Source organism: Polypterus senegalus, chromosome 14 (genome assembly GCF_016835505.1).
Source record: "Polypterus senegalus isolate Bchr_013 chromosome 14, ASM1683550v1, whole genome shotgun sequence".
NCBI classification, from domain to species: Eukaryota; Metazoa; Chordata; class Cladistia; order Polypteriformes; family Polypteridae; genus Polypterus; species Polypterus senegalus.
Window position 1 is genome coordinate 72,543,280 of NC_053167.1, and position 19,332 is coordinate 72,562,611.

The 19,332-nt window shown below is 38.1% G+C and overlaps 1 protein-coding gene across 1 annotated transcript in view; it reads left to right on the forward strand.

Moving 5' to 3' along the window:
- The window catches only part of tgfbr3 (transforming growth factor, beta receptor III), a 252,101-nt gene that overhangs the window by 146,100 nt on the left and 86,669 nt on the right, over nucleotides 1-19,332 (forward strand). Inside the window, exon 4 of the mRNA XM_039735891.1 lies at nucleotides 4,377-4,514. Within this exon, the coding sequence (XP_039591825.1) occupies nucleotides 4,377-4,514 (138 nt within the window). The remainder of the gene's footprint in view (nucleotides 1-4,376; nucleotides 4,515-19,332) is intronic.

Consider the following 19,332-nt stretch of genomic DNA (forward strand, 5'->3'; position numbering starts at 1 on the left):
CATTCATTTTCTTTAGCAATTCTTCGCAAAAAAAGGCCTAAGTTAAGTTCTTGTTCAAGTCATGTTGCCCTTTAACATTTTCAGAGAAATTAGTGTGAAAAATCACTTTCTGCAGGGTTTCCAAAATTATAGACAAGACTCTACAGCACCTTACCTCACGGTATATCTTTTTGGATTCCATTTGTCTTATCTTTTTGGTGAAAAATAATTACATTTGATTATGTGAAAAGTCATGGTAGGTGCACTTGGAGCAATTTAATGCGTAAAATGTTTATTGCTCGCAGTCATCTCTTTCACTTGATCTCTGTAGTCTGAAAACTCATTTGTAACTTTCTTAAAGGATAAGTTCAATAAGTCAAAGATGTTTCTTCACAAACATGATATGTATGCATTTGCCACATGAAATTGTGTTCTAAAGTTAAGCACTTACTATAAATTTAAAAAAATATCTTGCCTGCACTGATGCTGTACACTGGAGGGTATGGGGCATGGAGCAAAAGATTCCAAACTTACCAAATATGTCAAGACAGTTGTTGAGAATTGATCGCCGTCTTGCAATTACAGTACATAAACATCAAAAATGTCAAACTTTTCCAAGCTACAGATGAGCTTTTAGACTAAACAGATCAAGTAAATGAGGTGAGTCTACTGACAAAAAACAGAAGTCCATCCCATTTAGATGTTTCCTGTATGTGTTTATGCAGTATTCTGATTTTTCTGGACGAATTTGTTTAGCAGAATTTTAGTGAAAAATGCATATGCTTTGGTTGTTGTGAGTATCTGACTGGATAACTAACATGAGGATTACGCAACATGATTAACTTCAGAATTTTTCATGGCCATAGTTTCAAATTGTTTGCTGCTATTCAGTGTTGGCCTCCTGTGGGCCCCCATTGAAGCCCGTTTTATCATAACCTTTATGATCGCTGTTCTCCGTAAGATTAAAAATTTTTCTCAGGTGTCACTACACACAACATGGGGTAAATAGCATATAAAAATATAATTTTTAGGTAAAGTACTCCTTTAAGGTTACATTTAGGTAACCAATATCATCTGACCTAGTTTTGTTTGTTTTTTTTTGCCATATCTAACCCCTTAATTATTTATATATGGAGTTCAATATCAGTATAATTCAGTCTGACAGAATGCTATCCAATTGTGATGTGTAAAACTGATCTTACAGAGTGTAAAAAATGCATAATGTAATTTAATGTAATCTAAAGTAGTGAACAACTGCATATCTTTTTGGCCATTACTGTCAGTAAATCCACTTGTTGAACTGGCAATTCAATGTGATGTTGGAGGGTGAAGAATGAAAAAGGTCAGTGGCAGCAAGGCTAACTTCAGCCTTTTTCAGAGAATTATACTTGGGTATCTTATATAAATTCAACCCACTTCAAACACATTCTTAACTGGTTTTCCTGATTCATTAGTAAAATATGTAATTGTTCGTCATTTTACAGGATTCATGCAAATTATTTTTGTCAGACGATAGTCTTTAACAGGTTTTTTATTTATATTTTCACATTGCAGACTCTGCCAGCCATGATTTTTGTTGTTACTAAATTTAGCTAAAAGAGAGGCTAGCAGGCCTCCCTCCAGATGTCATGGCAGTTCACTGTCAGCACCTCAAAGTGTTGAAAGACTAGATAGCATTCTTCTTATCAGCCTACACCACATTGCAAATCTCCCCTTACTCTAACACCCCTCCTGAGAAATTAACGAAAAGTGACATAAATTTATAAGACAGAAGGCTGGCATGGTCATCAATGGATCTTCTCTGTTGAATCCAGTGTTCTGAGAGATTTGATTATGGAGAGTGCGTTCTACAAAAGAAACAGTGTGTGTGTTTAGCCAAAGACTTGTTGCCCATTTGTTGAATTCTGCTGACTGAGTGTCAATGTCATCTGGGCACTGTCCCATCATTTACATCCTCTATGCTGATAATACTTTTAAGAATTGCAGCTGCTTAAGGGGTAGATCTGCTGCCAGTCGCCAGTATTGGGAGATGCTTGAGACAAATTTATCTTCAAGAGAAAAAGAAAAATATAGCAATTTATTGAAAGAGCTTCTGTCAACAAAAGCTGCAATATTTTGTGGTTATTAATTTAGCATCTTTATGCTGATGTGAAACTCAGTCAATGATTGGGTCTTTTGTTCCGATCAGGGTTACTGAATTTATTGAGAAGGCAGCCGAGTGTGTGGTGTATAATTGTTGCTTGCTATGGAGTGATATCCCCACCAGTACTTGCCACCTAGAACATTCTGCCTTCTCTGTAATCCTCTGATGGAAAAGAAAAGTTTAGATAATGGATGAATAAATGGTTTTCTCCTAAAAATGGCCTAAATCAAATCCTCAGTCCCTTCAAATGCCAGAGAGCAGTGCAAAGATAAGCAAGAAAGTTATTTGATGTGTACATGCAGGAATTTAAAAATTGGCCCATTTCACAAAGTTTCCTGCATAAATCTGGACCTTGACACAAGAGCTCTTGCCTGGATCTCAGTCATACAGTAGCTGAGTGCTTTTACTTGAAATGCTGTCTCGTGCAGTAAAGAAAAATGAGTTAATTAATCACATTTAGCATATTCCAAAAGACCTCTGTCCGGCCACTTGAAGTATCCTGGCATTCACAGTACCACAAAATGTTCTACAAACTAAAGGCAAATAAAAGTGGAGGTATACGTCATTGACCAAGATGCAGACAAAATCAAGACGTATAAGGGAGTATGTTACTTAAACATTATCTCTCTAAAACTGTTCACAGCAATTTTTATGGCTCTTTTTTCAGAGGTTAACCTGACACAGGAAAAAGAATTAAGATTAATGATGTGCACTTAAAAAAGTTCTCATTCACTGAAGCCATTATTATTTTTGATAAGAGTTTAGAAAGTTTTGTTTCTTTAGATTCATGCCTAAAACAAAAGTTCATGATGGAAGGAGGTGAAATAAATCTGGTACTTTGTGGAAAGGTAAAGAAAGCACCAGCAAGTAGTCTGCAAATGATTAGAAGTCTGATGGCACACTGATGAAAGTAATCTTTCAGTATCTAGATGGAAAAACAATAAAAAAATAGAAGTGTCTGTTGGAAATACTATGTGCATAATGTTCCAGAGAATGTTTACTTTGCTTTAGAATTGGGATTTTAGATCTTTAATTTTAGGATAGCAAGATGATGCAGTAATTAAGACTGCTGTCTCACAGCGCCAGACTCTTAGGTACACATTGCAGCCTCTTTACTTTCTATGTGAAGTGCAAAACCTCAATGTGTCCAAAATGGTGTCAGACAAGTGTGAGTTGCATTGATTGGTGCTTGTTCCAATTGAGCATGCAAGGCATTAACAAACTTGGAGCAGAATGCCAGTCCATCCAAGATCACACACACCTCTAGATTCATTCCTGTTAAGTCATTTATTAACAAAATTACACTTTTTTAGAAGAAACTGAAATTGGCATTGAAACACATGTAAACACAGTTAAGACAGTAAAAACTGACCAGTCTGCAGGCTTTGTAGTATTGAGCATCCATGGTTTTTGAGTGAATAACAGCAACAAAGTGCAGTTTATAATATTTAAGTGGATATTATCAGAAAATAAGGCTTCATCTTCCTGAATACCTAAACTTGGAAGTATGGATAGATTATAGAATATAATGAGGGCTGTGGACCTCCTGTGCTCTCCAGTAGTAAAGGTACATGTAGAATATTTAATGATTGAGTTATGTTACTTCAATTTTGTATAATTATTGAAGTTATTAGGGGCTGGACTTTTGCATATTTTGCAGAACTAATAAGTGTTCATTAGGTTTTGATATCCACCGCTGTTGGAAAAGATAATGAAAACGTGGAAGTGTTCCAAAATTTGGGCTTTTCACCAAAAATTCGTGTTAGCCACAGAATTTTTGGGGCCAACTGTGCTGCTATGCAAAAGTTAGTGATGAGCCTAGAGGAGGGATTGCTTGAAATATGAACATTTCATCTGAACATCTGAAAAGGGTTTGGATTATAATGCCATCTGTAATGCACACAATATTTGTGGAAAGTCTAATGTGTGGTCACAAAGCATTGTGGGATTTTGGAGATACTGTATTTAATAATTATCTGTCCTACTTGATATGATTTATTAAAGTTAACAATAAATATAATATGACAAAGGATTTTGTTGCTGTCTTCGGGAAAGCGGGTCTCTATTTAGATCGGCATTTTCTAAGAAGGGTGTAGAAAAGTGCAAGTTAACAAGTGGATTACGAGTTGGCAACTCAAAGGAGTAGTGGTAGAGAGTACCGTTAAGCAAAGATGAATCATTAAAAAACTAATCAATGTAGTGCCTAGTCTTTTTCATCACATATATTAACCATTTTACATTTCACTCTATGCAGGTGACTCTTCATTTAAGGCCAATCAGCTCAATCTTGATTCACCAAAAGCCTCTGGCATTTGTCCTAAACTCACCTCACCCAGTGCAATGGAAAGTGAAGACTGAGAAGCTAGCGCCTGGAATCGAGCGTACATTTTATGTGAGTATGCTGGAACTGTATGAAGTAATGTCACTCTGTTGATCCTACTCTTTCATTGCTGTTCATAAACATGCCTGTACATTCATTTCAATGAAATGTAGGCAGGTAAAGTCACTGTCCAGGTATGAAATGTGATTTATTAAAGTAAATGTGCAGCAGATGATTGAGTTTCCACAAAAAGTAGCATTGCTGCCTCAAAATGCTTGAACCATTGCTGAATATATGAATAGGATACTTTCTGTGTTAAATTTGCATATCTTGTCAGTGTTCATCAGATCTGACTACCACAGAGCAGACATCACTCTAAAATGGCTCATTGACAGCTTCCTCTTGATTTTTCATAGTTGTTGACTGAGGTTTTATCCATGTTTGGTTTCTGGCTTGACCTGGTTGCTGCTGGGATGGACTGTGGTTTCTTATCACCTTGTACCCATGAAAGTAGTTTTAAAACAAGAGTGGACAGGCAATTCACATTTATCAAAGTACAGATTATTAGTGCCAGTGGCATTCATAAACAGGGACAAATTAATCCAAAAATGACCATCTGGTTAAAGCTAGACCTGAGAAAAAAATATATGTGTACTTTGTCTAAGTTTTGAAGACAGAACAGAAATGCATTGCCTAAAAAATATTGTGCCCTCATAAAGTAAAACTTTTATAAGGTAACAGTAAAGTAAAGCAACATCTTCAAATGGACCAATACAGAACCGTATCTTGCACTCAAGGATCACTGTTACCAACATACAGTTGACATATGAAAGGGCAGAATTTGGCCTCTGATTACTGAACCAATTAGGATGATAAAAAGAGGTCACATGAGGGTGTACTATACTGATTTTGACATCTTCCTAATTGCCCTGGTTCAATGATGACGTTTTATTTGCAGTACAAGCCTTCAGAGATGTGTTGTTGGTTAATAATTCATTCATGATAAACGTACAGCAACAGTGTCAGTAAAATGGCACAGTGACTGACCATGTCATAGGCCCTAATAGTCATGGTATCCTTAACTAGAGTCTTATCACGCAACTTTTTCTTTCAAATTACTAACCATTTTTTTTCTCCTATCATTTTTGAAAGACCTAGGCACAAATTTCTCTTTATATTCATAATATTTCTGCCACACAAAACTTTAGTCCAGTTCATTTTTAAACGTTTTATAAAATAAAAAAGCCAGCCAGGGACCTTTACTTTAATAATATTCATCATTCCCAGGGGACCCATTAAGGTGCCAATGAAAATGTACAGAAATGTTGCCAGTTATTTGAAGTGTAAGGAAGGTTGAATGCCCCAGTGTAAAGCCCTGGCTTTTCATGCTTTAGCTTATTAAATTCACAAGTGGCATAACATAGCTGTGGTTCAGTAAAACAACGTAAGAGAGAAACATTTGATCTTTATTTAAGCACTGTAAATTCTGACTGTTCCATTGGAAGGAAACTGCAGGTGTTGTTACATGCTGTGGCTTCGAAGGTGAGTTAGGTGGTTTCCACCTGTCTTATTTTTGCTTATTTATGTCAATTTTTGGTTTTGGCTATAGGATTGTTGATATATTGTCAAATATCAGTGAAGTCTTATTATAGTTTGGAAACATAGAATTCATGAAATATTGCATTCATCCATTCTATGTGCATTCGTCCATATCCTGGAAGTAGCTGTTGCAAAAAATCTTTTTGGAATGAGTTATCATTTAATAGCTGGGCACCTAGCACACATTTAACCAAGTGACACTCCATCACACTAGGAGAGTTTATAGAGTTTCAAGTCAAACTTATAGCATGTGTTTAGATTATAGTTGGAAAGTGGAGCCCCAAGAGATATGAAAAGTCTTTACAGTGTTATTGAAGCTTCAGGATTTTTGACGCAAATGCTGAAATCAAGACTGCTTGTGTCTGATCTTTTTTTACCTTTAAAAAGATTTTCTGCAATCAATCCCATTTAGCTGAAAACAAATGGATACTTTTCATGGAAGCACTTTTTTCTTTGATTGCATGAGTATGTCTGTTTGTATTGCTCCCTATGGACATTGCAATTTTGTCCAACACTTATTGACAGAGTAGTTCAAGTCTTTGAGACTTGTCCACGAACTGTTGTGTAGGATTGAGGTTTGGGCTCCGTCCAGACCATAATAGAACATTAGTGTTTTTTTTATGCCATTCTCTGGCTGTACTGGTTGTGTGCACAAGGCAGAAGATTTCATCTCCGAAATATCTTGATATTTAGAACTATTTGTTTTTGCAACTTTTCTGACCAGAGCTACAGGTTCCACTGAAGACAAGCAGCCCGTAGTAAGATGTTGCAACCACCATGCTTGACATGATAAACTTGATTTTTTTGGATGGTTAACTGTGTTGGTTTTGTGCCAAACAAGTTGCCTGGCTTTATGGCTGAAAAAAATTCTCCTTTGGTCATTTCTTACTATTTTCCTACATGGCTTTGAGAGGTTTTCTCAAAATGTATACTGGCTTAGATGTACTTTTTAAGACTCATTTCTATTCACTTGCATTCCGTGACCTTCAGTAATATTAATGGTTTCCTCATTGTGATTATGTAACCTTACTTCTATTTATTATTTATTTATTTATTTTCGTTTATTTCTATTTATGTTATTTGTATGTTTTTTCTTCTTTTATTGTAATGCACTTTGGCAATAGCATTCCTATGTTGTTTTAAATGAGCTAAATAAATAAATTGACATTGACATTGACTTTTTGTGGGAATTGGCCACCATCCTGCCACTCAACCCCGCAGTTCAGAATTGTTAAGAATATTCAAGAATTGCTGTCCGTAAATTCCTACATCTCCTTTGTAGTTTTTGGCTTTCTTGACCAATCATCAATTTTGGATGGATGTCCTAAGCTTTATAATCTCTTAATAGTGGCACCTTGTAATGATGGTAGCCACAGTGTTTTGTAATATACTGTGGCATGTACCTCCTCCAGACCGCGAGGGGGCGACCGCCCTGGTTATGTTGGGGGCCACGGGTAAAGGGCTTGGAAGCCCAGCCCTGTAGGGACCCGTGGCCACCGCCAGGCGGCGCCCCGGTGCCTGAACAACCCTGGAGCTCAGCACTTCCACCACACCAGGAAGTGCTGGGGGGAAGAAGACAGGGGACACCTGGAGGGCTTCCGGGTGCGCAGCCGGCACTTCCGCCACACTGGTGCGTGTCTGCGGAGGAGTGCCGGGAAGCAGCTGGAGCCCATCCGGGCTCCTATTTAAGGGGCCACCTCCCTTCAGTCGAGAGCGGAAGTCGGGTGGAAGAAAGATGGAGCTGGAGAGAGGACTGGAGGCGGCCAGAAAAGCAATTTGACTTTGTGCCCTGGACATTGGGGGAACGGTGCTGGAGGCACTGGGAAGTGCACTGATTATAAATATTGTGTAAATAAATGTGTGTTGGGTGAACATAAGATGTCCGTCTGTGTGTGTCCGGGCCAGCGTTCACAATACGTAACACCCTTTATATGAATCCCTTTTCACCAGTAAGAGCCCATTGATCTTTTCTGAGGTACTTTTTCACCATGGCCATCCCTACTCTATGCAAACTAAAGAAACTCATAAAAATTCTTCAAGAAGCTGGTAATGATAATAAAGGCTAAGTGGAATGACTTCAGTTGATGGCAGGTGAAGGCAAGTGACCTTTATACATGACCTGCATGGTGACTGGAAAAATATAAACCTAATCAAAATATGCACACTTTTCAACCATACACACTTCATGTTATTTAATTTTTAATTATTCTTCCTAATATAATGTTGGTTACAAACTCTTACTAAACTGGCAAAAGATCTGGAATAAATTGAGTTGATTTTAGCATATATGTTAAAGAAAGTCTAAACTTCATTTAGAGTGTATAGACTCCTGAAATCAACCTTTGTTATCTTCAGGTAAGTAGCAGGTTTAAAGGAAAAATATGAAAGACATTTTAAAGCAATATAAAAATGTTATTGCTCTTTTGTACTTGTAAGAAATTCAAAAAACTCCCTAAATGATGAAAGGCAGAATAAATAGATGTTTGCACTTTCTGCTTTTAAAAAGACTGCACAATTAGTATTTAAGGAAAAAAGTGTTTTGTAACACTGAAGTGGAGGAAGGTCACTGGAGTGTAGCTTTTCCAGGACTTGTTATCTTTGTGAGTGCACTTTCTTTCAAGTTTCCCTCATATTGACATTAGCACAAGCCCACACACACTTAGGCGCCTGCACTCACACTCTTTTGCGCCTGAATGCTAAGGCTTTCTTCCCTAACTCATTCCCTAAAGGTTCTCTGCTCAAGGATCCAAATCAGTGGAGCCTCAGGCAGAGAGCAAACGAGAGGCAGTCTGTGCTTTGTTCTCTGGATTACTGTTGAGACGCTTGAACGATTAAGCCAAACATTTACAGCCATGAATGGAAGCCTGTATTTTGAAAGCAGTGTGAATTTCCAAAACCAAATCATCATTTACAACTGACATTTATTTATTCAGCTATTTCCTGCTCAGGTCTTCCCTTTGTCAACTAAAATGGTTCTTTTCCAAGGCCATTCTTTTATAGTCTATTTTTAAAAGCCTGTATAAGTAGCATAACATACGTTTTTTCAGACCCACTTATTCCAATTCATTGTCACAAGTGCCTGGGGTCCAAAGCCTGTTCTCATAGCACTGGATAATAGGTGGGAACCAGCCATATAAGTCCAAACTAGGCTCCACACAGACCAATTTGGAATCACCAAGTAACCTTGAAACTTGAAGATCTTTGGGAATGTGCAATGACAAGCAGAGTACGTGAAAAACCCACGCAGACACAGGGAGAACATTCAAGCTCCAGACAGATGAGTGTAGGAATTGAACCTGTGAGGCAGTGCCACATACCACCACCTGTATTAGCTTCAGATTTATACTATACTTACTTATACTTTACACACAAGACATGTGCCACTGTGTAGGATTAAATAATTTAAAGGAAAACTTGTTGATACTTACAGCAGGAAAAACAGGACTAGCTAGAAAAACACAAGCCTTCAAAGAAAGGGTATCTCTTATAAAGGCTAAAAATAGGGACCTACTGCCACGTCCATACCTTTATGGACAGTGACATAGTTTTCATAATTTTGTACACCACCACAATGGATTTGAAATTAAGCAATCATTATGTAATTGAAGAGTAGACTTTCAGTTCTAATTTAAGGGGTTTACCAAAAATATCTTGGAATGACAGCCATTTTTCTGCATCCATTTCCAGGGGCTCAAAAGTACAGTACTTGCATTGTATTTTGAATAGATTCAAATAATAATACTAATACATTTTGTTTGTAAGAAACCTTTCACATGTTGAAAGCACTTCACAAGATTTCAGAAGAGTACAATAAGAATAGAATATTAAAAGAATTCAAATAAACAACACAAGAACACCAAATATGAATATAAATACATGAAGCACACCATTCAGAGAGCTCTAGGAGTGGATCCCAGTATTCCTTTTCTAGGCAGACACATGACAATCTGGTGGGACATTGTTTCTCAACTGACCTTTATACGCCTGAGAATTCTGGAACAAGCTGCTGATGATTGGCTGGCCTGATTGGTCCTGCATACCATGTTGTTTCTACAGCCCTCATTGAATAGACATTGAATGGACATATTAAAAGAGTGCCAGTTAGCTGCAGATCATTACTGGAAATATCCATGTGTCCATTTTCTAAGCCTCTTTAGACCTATTTTGAGTTCTGGGTGTCAAAACCTATCCTGAAAACTAAATGCCTAAAAGAGAAAATGCAGAGATATGTCTTTAATATAGATCACTAGATAAAATGTGTGTTACAAAATGAGCAACAGTCATAACCTTGAATCTTTCCTATCTGTTGTCGCAGCTAGATCATTAAAGAAGAAGAAGACTTTACATTATTATAGCACTTTTCAAGACACTCAAAGTGTTTTACATAGAGAGGGTTGGCCTAATTCAGTCACCACCAATGTGTAGCATCCATCTGGATGATACAACGCACCCATCATTGCACCAGTACACTCGCCACACATTAGTTATTAGGTGATAAAGAGGTGAGAGAGATAATTAGCCAGTTAAAGAAGGGTAATTATTAGGATGCCAGTATGATCATGCTGTGATGGGCCATTTAGCTGGGACTTAAGGAAACACCCTAATCTTTATGAAAGATGCCCATACATTATATAATATAGAAGTAGAAAATATTAGGATGGCAAAATTGACTTTAACATTGCTAGCTTTTCTGGTTACTCAAACAATAGTTTTCTAGAAATACTTTGATGATTCATCTGGTGGACTGTGCTAGCAGTATAAATGAAAAAAGCTACACTCTTCTGCAGCTTTGGCATTGCATTTTTAATTTGATTCAAGTCTTTAGACTCTGCTTCTTTTTAAAGGTACTGTTTTTAGATTGAGGTTTATTGATCTTGTTTGCCTTTATTGTGCTCTTTTTTGAATATTTTGAATACATTGTTTGTGTTTTGTTCTTTGAAAGTCTTTGCCACATTTTTTGGGCCAATGCAGACCGAAAATCTGCCTGTTGAGGGGCTAGGCTGCAAGGATTGAGGCCTACTCAGACCTGTATAGAGAGCAGGTCTGGCTATTGGTTGTTTCTTAAGCCTGCTCACTGTATATGATATTGTTGAAGTGGCAGAAATCAAAACAGTGCTGAAGTCCTGTCAAATGAATGTCTTGTTGGCTATGAGTATTTATGACACCAAAGAAAAATGCATAATTAGTACAGGAGGTCTTCAAAATTTGCCAGTGATCATGAGTTGAGGTTAAAACAAAATGATTGAGAAACATTCATGTTCCCTCACTTCATACATGAACTGATGATTCATTTAAAAAATATATTTTTAGAAGTAAAAAATAGGAATTTCTCCAAAGTTCATGTTGCTGACACAAGTGTCATGGTGTGCTTAATTCAGGGTCAAAATTCATTGACTGCCTCATAAGTCTTTCTCCACTTCCAGATTACCATAGAGTTTGCTCAGATTTAGTTTCCATATACATCACACTGACCAGAGTGGCACACACATTGAGATGCCTTCTCTGTATTAGAAATGTTTCTCTTTTTCAAATTTTTGTGCCATGAGCCAGGGATAGTGTTGACCTCCTCCACAGAAGGAACCTTCTACCAGTTAGCTGCTTCCTCTTAAAACAAAGTCGATCCTGGAGGGCTGCAGTGGGTGCAGGTTTTTGTTCCAACCCAATTGCTTGATAAGTAGCATTTATTGGTCAAGTAACAAATTGATGCTTTATTTTAGTTGTCTTGCTAATTAGGATTTTTAACCCTTATTGGTTAATTTCATCTTAAACAGTTGTATTCTCTGTTTTTAATAGCTTCTTATTAGCAAAAAGAAAGAAACCAGCATTTCTCCATTGGTGTGTTTCCATTTACATCTGTGTGTATTTATCGTGCACTATTTGGTTTAATTAAGTACTTGTAAGGAAAGTAAAGAGAAAAAAGTAAAGGACTGAGAATTACTCATCCGTTTTAGACTTCACATCATTTGGATGATATCCTTAGAAAGAAAAAAAAATCTAGGATATTGGTCGCCCCAGCCCACTTCCATGTTCAACAGTGAGCAACACTACTTGCCAGATCATCGTTGCTCTACACAGAGCCTCTTCCTGACCACCATGCCTCCTCTCCCTGCCATGATCCTCACTTCATTTCACCCCTCTTTATAGGCATCTTCCCCTTTGCTTATTTCTTAGGCAGAATTAAAGCACAGACAAGCCATGGAATTAAATTATTGGCAAGAATTGTTTTCTAATTAAGCAAGTGGGTTCGAACAAAAACCTGCAGCCACTGCGGCCCTCCAGGATTTACTTTGTCCGCCCCTGTCTTAAAAGGTTGAGAAAGGATAAAAAATATATATTTTTTTGAAAATAAGATTGTTGGCTAAGTGATGAGATGAGCAATAATATGAAACAGGCATGCCAATATATTTAAACATCTTGAAATCTGTAAATTTAAACCAAAAAGACATAAACAAGTACAAAACAAACTGACCCACACTTACTTAAGTACAGATAGTAGCAAAAACTCTAACAACGGGTAAAGCAAAAAGTAAGCTCAGGTGGATTGCAAAAAGTCTAAAACTCCAGAAGAAACTACAAAGGCTTAGTAGTAAGAAACTAAGGGCTAACTCAGTGAAAGAGTGAAGACAGGTTATAAGGGGTCTGCTTATAAAATGAGCTTTGGGTGATGACAGAGTAGTTGCAGTTGCCGCACAGTGGAGAGGTACATGTGTGGTGAGGGTATGGTTGGGCACATTGCAGATAATTACCTAGAAGTGTACTGTAGCTCCATTAAAGTTCTAAATAAAGGGCCAGACTAATGTTTGAATTGTTTTGTAATAAAGGCTTTCCTTCCTTTACATTACCTGGCAAATTTAACAATACTGAATGCACAGTTATGTGTATATGATTAATGTTTATAAACAAAGCAGGAAGTAATCTTGCATGTGAGTACTTTTTTCTTTCAGAAAGCAGCAATTTCTGGAAAGGCATTTGTTGAGTTTACAATCTGTGAAGGTGTGCTGACAACAGAATTTAATGTTATTGTTGGTTGAGATAGCAGACTGCACTCCTAGCCAATGTATAAATGTGATTTAATGGAAAGATTAGCCAGACCAGCACACTAAGCCACTTTTTAATTAGGTATGCACCTCGTGAAATGTGATAAAATGATGAATTATCAAAGCCTTCTAGGGGATGCAATACTCCATTTCTCAAAGATTTGAGATTTCAAGTTAAAAGCAACAGGCGTTTTCAAAATGAATTGACTTCAATATACACACAAAGGAAATGGTTGCATAGTTAGCGGATGAAAATAACATGAGCTTGATAATTGATATAAAGCATTTGGCTTTTTTTTTTCCTCAGCTTGCTGAACATGTGGCCTTAATATGTGAATGGTGATAGGTGGAAACACCAGGAAACCACATTAAATTGTGCTTTTAAAAACCTGTGGGCTGTGGAGAAAAGCTGGCAGCAAGCAGCTGTTGTTTTTGAAAGAGAACTAAAGAGCCTCAATACTGGTTAAGTGAAAGTTTAACCTTTTCGGGTTTGCCCTGTAGGCACTGGCTTTTGGTTTAGTTGGATGGAGGATATGTTATGAATCTCAGGAATAGCATTCATAAAGTTAATAAATACTGAACATGCCAGATAGCATATGATGGGATCAGTTAAGGCATTGAAGTCATAATGTGCAAATATGTAGGCTTTATTTTAGAGATATGTACTGCGGTAGGTAGGGGGAGCACTAGCTCGCAAAACACCCAACACAAGCAGGCTCAGGACACAAGTTCAAGCACAGACTCTTTTGAACCAAGCATTTTTCGCCACAGCCACAAGTACGCATAAGCACAGTAAAGCCACAATACTTTGTCTTACTCTTGGTAGCTGCCTCCTCCACAGCTCCACGCAAGCTTTATCCACCACCTCTGGCTCGTCAGTGTGAGGCAGGTAGCTCCTTTTATCTTATTCCCTAGGAGTGCTTCTGGTGATATTATGCTGCAGCTTCAAAGCAAGTCCAGGTGAGGTTAGAGCCCCATGCAATAGGGACTCCCAAATTCCACAGCTCCTCCTGGCAGCCCACAGGAAGGCTGTTCCCCGGGACTACAATACCCGGCATGCCTCGTGGGTACCCATGTGGGATTCTGAGCCTGGGATCGCTGCCGTCTAGTGTTCCAGAGAAGATAATGCTCCATGGAAGTCCTCTTCCCCAGGTAAGGCTGAATTCCACCCCTGACAATACATATAGGGCATTCTAACTTCACACTGGGTATGTTTAAATGTTCTAGTTCTTTCTATATCTTGTCTGGACTAGGGAAATTGAAGACACATAACAACAAGAAAGGGCTTTTTATAATATCCCTGTCCAAACAATAAATAAAGTGCAGTGCAAAATCTTTAAATAAATAATCCATCCTGTCCTGTTCACCATCTCTCAGTGTCATCCTGGATGCGCCGAGCCCAGCTCCATCTTTCCTACTCCTCGACATCCACTGGATCCCTAGGAGCCCCTCCCCTCTTCCTATCCTGATCTCCATCCCTTGGAATCCACCGGGACAAGCAAAGCCCAGCTTCGTCTTCCCTTTGCCTTCATTGGTATCTAAGGATTCTTTGGAGCCCCAATCACTCTTTCTCTCCACAGAACAGCAGGAGTGATCCGGTCCACTTCTGGAGTGCCTCTCAGGCAGTTCCACAACTGGGTTGCCCCTGACCGCTTTGCAATCTTCTTTCCACACTGGCACCAACCAGTTCTGCTCTTTCTCTTCACCCAACTTCCTTGTTTTTTTTCCTGATCTTCTGAGAACCCTACTCAGGCTCCTTTTATACTCCTTTGGGGGCATGTTGGTGTGGAACAGCTGAGCTGACTGCTCCTGCATGTTAACCAGCATTCAGCTGGCCTCCACACAGAATATCCTAATGATGCACAGTGCCACAGCCATGCGTACTCACAGAGCCCAAGATGCACTGCTTTTATTTCTACAAACTGCACATTGCCATGACTCCCTGACATGCAGCACCACAGGTGCTAGAACTACCATAGCAGCAGCTAAAGCAAGTCACGAGGGCATATGCACGCATACACACACAAGAAAAATTTTGATTGGCCAGTTAAATTATCATGCATGTCTTTAGAATGTGGGAAGAAATTTGTTCCGCTGAAGACACAGGATGGACATGCCAACCCAACGCAGTGGCTAGGCTACATTTCAAATTGAGATTCTCGGATCTGCAAAATAATTAACTAGCACATTGCCAAATTCCCTTAAAAATATCAGTTAAATACATTAAGATCCCATACTGTAATAATTGAAGGACTTTTGAGAGGATGCCATACCACTTATTACCAAAAAAGCAAGAGCACTTTGTCCCTTTTACTAACATCTGATTTAAAGCCATGTCTTAATATTCCATTCCTTAATATTTTCTTTCATTACTGTACTATTGAATGCAAAGTTAAAAAATGTCATCCACTTTCCTTAGTAACATTCAGGCTCCTTTTATACTTTAGTGGGCGCAGATGCCAAATTGCACACATCCGCAAGTGAAAGTGTGCTGTGCCAATCCCCCCATCAGCACCCCAGGGCTGCTCATCCACATTACCGCATATATGTATGCTCGGCTGGAGCCTGAGCACTTTTTAAATCAGCGTACGACCATGGACCCCTAACACGCCTCATCATAGGTATATCTTGGTAATTGTAATGCACCCTTTGATGGCCTTCACTGTGGAAAGGGTCTGTTCAAAACAGGCTGATTGAGAACTTTTCAGTATCTAAAATGCATAGGACTATGTGAAAAACTCAGACTATTCAGTAGCACAAGGTAGCACAAGGCAGATGTTCCTTTTCTAATTGGTTTCTTATTAATACTGTGAAGAAATTCTTTCTAACTTAGCCATTCTAAACATGAGAGTGTGACCTGAAGACATCACAAACAAATGGTTCTGAGCATGGCCCCGGACTGCTCATCTGATCTCCTCCTAATGTTATAACTGGTTTACAGAAGAACCAGCTAAAAGCATGATGACTGGCTTTTTATGACTCTTCTTTAGTGCAGTACCGTCAAGTTTTAGTTTGAGGCCCAGACTGTGTCTAGACCAGCCGCCGGGGTATTGCAGGGTAGAGTGCATAACACATGTGAATGTTTTTTTCTGTCTGAAATGAGGCGTATGAACCCAGCTCCATTAGGACCAATGAGGTGGTCTTTTCGGTGGGCTACTGTGCCAAAGTTAGATTCAGCACTTCGTGGCACAGCCACACACAGCTTAGTCTTCCTTTCTATTTACCTCTGCACATCTGGTTTGTAATTTTATTCTTCTCTTTTTTTTCTCCTTCGAATGTTTGGATTTTTCTGGCTTTTAATGCAAGCGTGTATATAAATCTGAGAAGTGGCTTGGAATTGTTTCTGTATTATTATTTTTACACTCAATCTGTTAAAAAAGCACAGACAAATTTAAAGCCTTGTAATGCAGTTATTCAATTTCAATCGTTATTTTGTAATCCTGTCTGCTTTGGTTTGGTGTAATTTAGCAGGGATTGGCACAGGATAAAGTTCCAATTATGTTATAAACTCAAAGTAATGATATATACAGAGTGAACATATAATTCGGGCATTGTTGTTATAGAGTCCATGTGTGTGTCCAGCAGGAAGCAATGACCTCATCTGTGCAGACACTCTAGAAATGTTTTATCATTTAAACCAGATGAATAGCAGAAACTCTGTGGGTGTACAGTCTCTGAGGCAGCCCAGTCCACATGGATCAGATGGGACATTGTTCCTGTTGAAAGACAATATTCATTGTGTGTAAACACTGATCGAATGATATTGTCTAAACATACCACTTATAACAGACCAGTGCATATGTCTAACGACACCTTCGAAACCAAATGGGCATTATTTGGCACAACCTCAGTCTCTTGCTGTCTTTGTCATATGCAATAGAAAATCTAAACTTTGGTTTGGGAAGTGTGTTATTACTTACTGTTCTGCGTGTATCTCCTTCCTAGATGAAAGATGTCTTTAAATGTACAATAATGCATAGCTGTAAATAAACTAGTATACTATTTTCTGCAGACATATCTGCTCATAAAGAAATTTTGTGTTTTGTTCTGTTTTATTGGGGAAGCTTCATCTTCTCCATTTGCATCAAGAAGGTAAACATTTTGGTTTAGTGTGTTCCACGTTACTTTAACGATGACTCAAATGCTGTAAGTGGCCCTGTATCTTTCCATTTTTTGAATCTGTTAATTCTCTTTCATCTTTTTGCCAACCAGAGCTTGTCACATTGGCACTGGGTTCAAGCCAAGAACCAACCAGTCCAGAACATTGCACACTTGCAGTCATAGACCACTTATGTTTGTAGGTGGAAAGAATCATGAGTGCACACTCCACATGGGCAGTGTCTAGGTGGGTAATTGAAAGCAGGTCTCTAGTGCCATAGTGACCTACCTACAGTATACAGTATATAATGTCAATGACTTTTATAGTGGGTGCCATTTATCGGTGTAACCTCAGAGAGCTTGAATTTTAGTTAAGTGTGCGACTGGATTGAATTGTTCTCTCCGTGTTTTTAGGTTGGCAGGATGCATATGCGTCTCAATTTGCCAGGCTGTACATTAGAGAAATCCCCCAAAGTAATAACAGTGTTAACCGGCAAACCCCACAAGGAATAGGAGAATGGTTATTGCATTTAGTCAAAGAACTGTGAAGGTTCACTACTCGCATCAGGAGAGAATGAGCTCAAAGGTGTAATTTCTTCACTTGATGCTGGGCACCAAATTAAACTGACAACCGCAGAGATGTACAAACCATTCTTGACACAAAAGTAACAAATAGGCTCAAGTTTAAAGTCCATGTTGAGTGTAGGGTCAATAAGTGAGTTGAGCAAAGGCTGGGGAAAGAAATCCAGACAAACTAATTAAGGAAGGGGAAATACAAGAGAGCCTTTTCTATTAGGGTTTTGGTAGAGGAGCAAGTGGCTACTCCACACTTGCAAAAAGCAGCATCAGTGAGGCTCTTTAGTTTTTGCTTGTCAGTTCCTTTATTCCTTTACGGTTCTCACTCATTCTTGGTATTTCATTTGATGCATTTAGAAGCTCCATGTTACTTTATACTGGGATACGATAATTGGTTGCTTCTCCTTTAACCGGAGGCAATATTTTATTATTGTTTTGTTATTACATTCAGATGTTTTTTTACATGGATTTTATAAGGTACTTTACATTATTAGGTTAACATGAGTGATGAATTGTTTGATTTCCAACTAACTAGGTTCAGTAAACTCACTGAGTATCCGGTGTGTTGTAGTAAGACTCTTAAAAACGTACACTGTCTTCTGAAAAATATAACATGTGATTGACTATTTATGCTGTTTAACGGTAATATAATTATAAAAATAAGACACAATGAAACTGTGAATCTTTTCACCTGTTTAATACCAGTTCATATGAAGGGTAAGGACTCCTAGTGACAATATGGTTATGCAGACAAAGCTTTAAACGAGGACTACACTAATATGTGCAATGCAGAAAAATAATGAATGTCTTTAATAGAGTTTAGTATTTTTTGCTTTGTTTCTTGGTGTAAAGTTCAGTGTATAAAGTAAAGTTTGATTTACGGAAAGATACTACAGAGAACCAAGTACACCTAAGCATACCTGTCTCAAGCCATTTTTATAGCTGTCTGATTATACATTTAACAACTTAAATGCAAGGTCCCATTTGGAGGGTTTTAATAGGCACAAGACCTTGACCCAAGGAAATCTTTTGAAGCAAGTCCGAGAAGCAAAAATCTGTTTGAATTTGTATAGACTATAAAAATCCTTATATTTTAAGTCTAAGGAACTTCAAAAGTGATTTGGGTTCCAACAACCACTGTCAAAACCAGATGTGACTCACTAGTATAAAATATTACATGTTTCTGCAAATTTTAGAGCTTTCTTTGCAAATGTTTCTGAAGCAGAGAGCCCACTCTTTGGCATCTGTTAAATTTACAATGGCAAACTTTAGTCTGCCTTTACACCTATCTAAACAAGCAAAACGTTCATATTTTGCTTAAGTCAGTTTTAAATACTGAAATTTAAAGGTATATTCAGCTGTAGACCACTGTAAAATATTTTGAACATTTTAACACATCCTGAATTATTCTGGTGTACATTTTGCATTTTGTAAATACTTCATGTGAGCCATCCCAAAGGAGCTAATTAAGACAGGTTTAAAAAAGACCAATAATCCAGGTGGGACACCTTGGTGAAACTGAAGAACGTGCCACACACTCTGCTGTATTTTTATTGCATTTGTTGGAGGGTGAAGCAGGG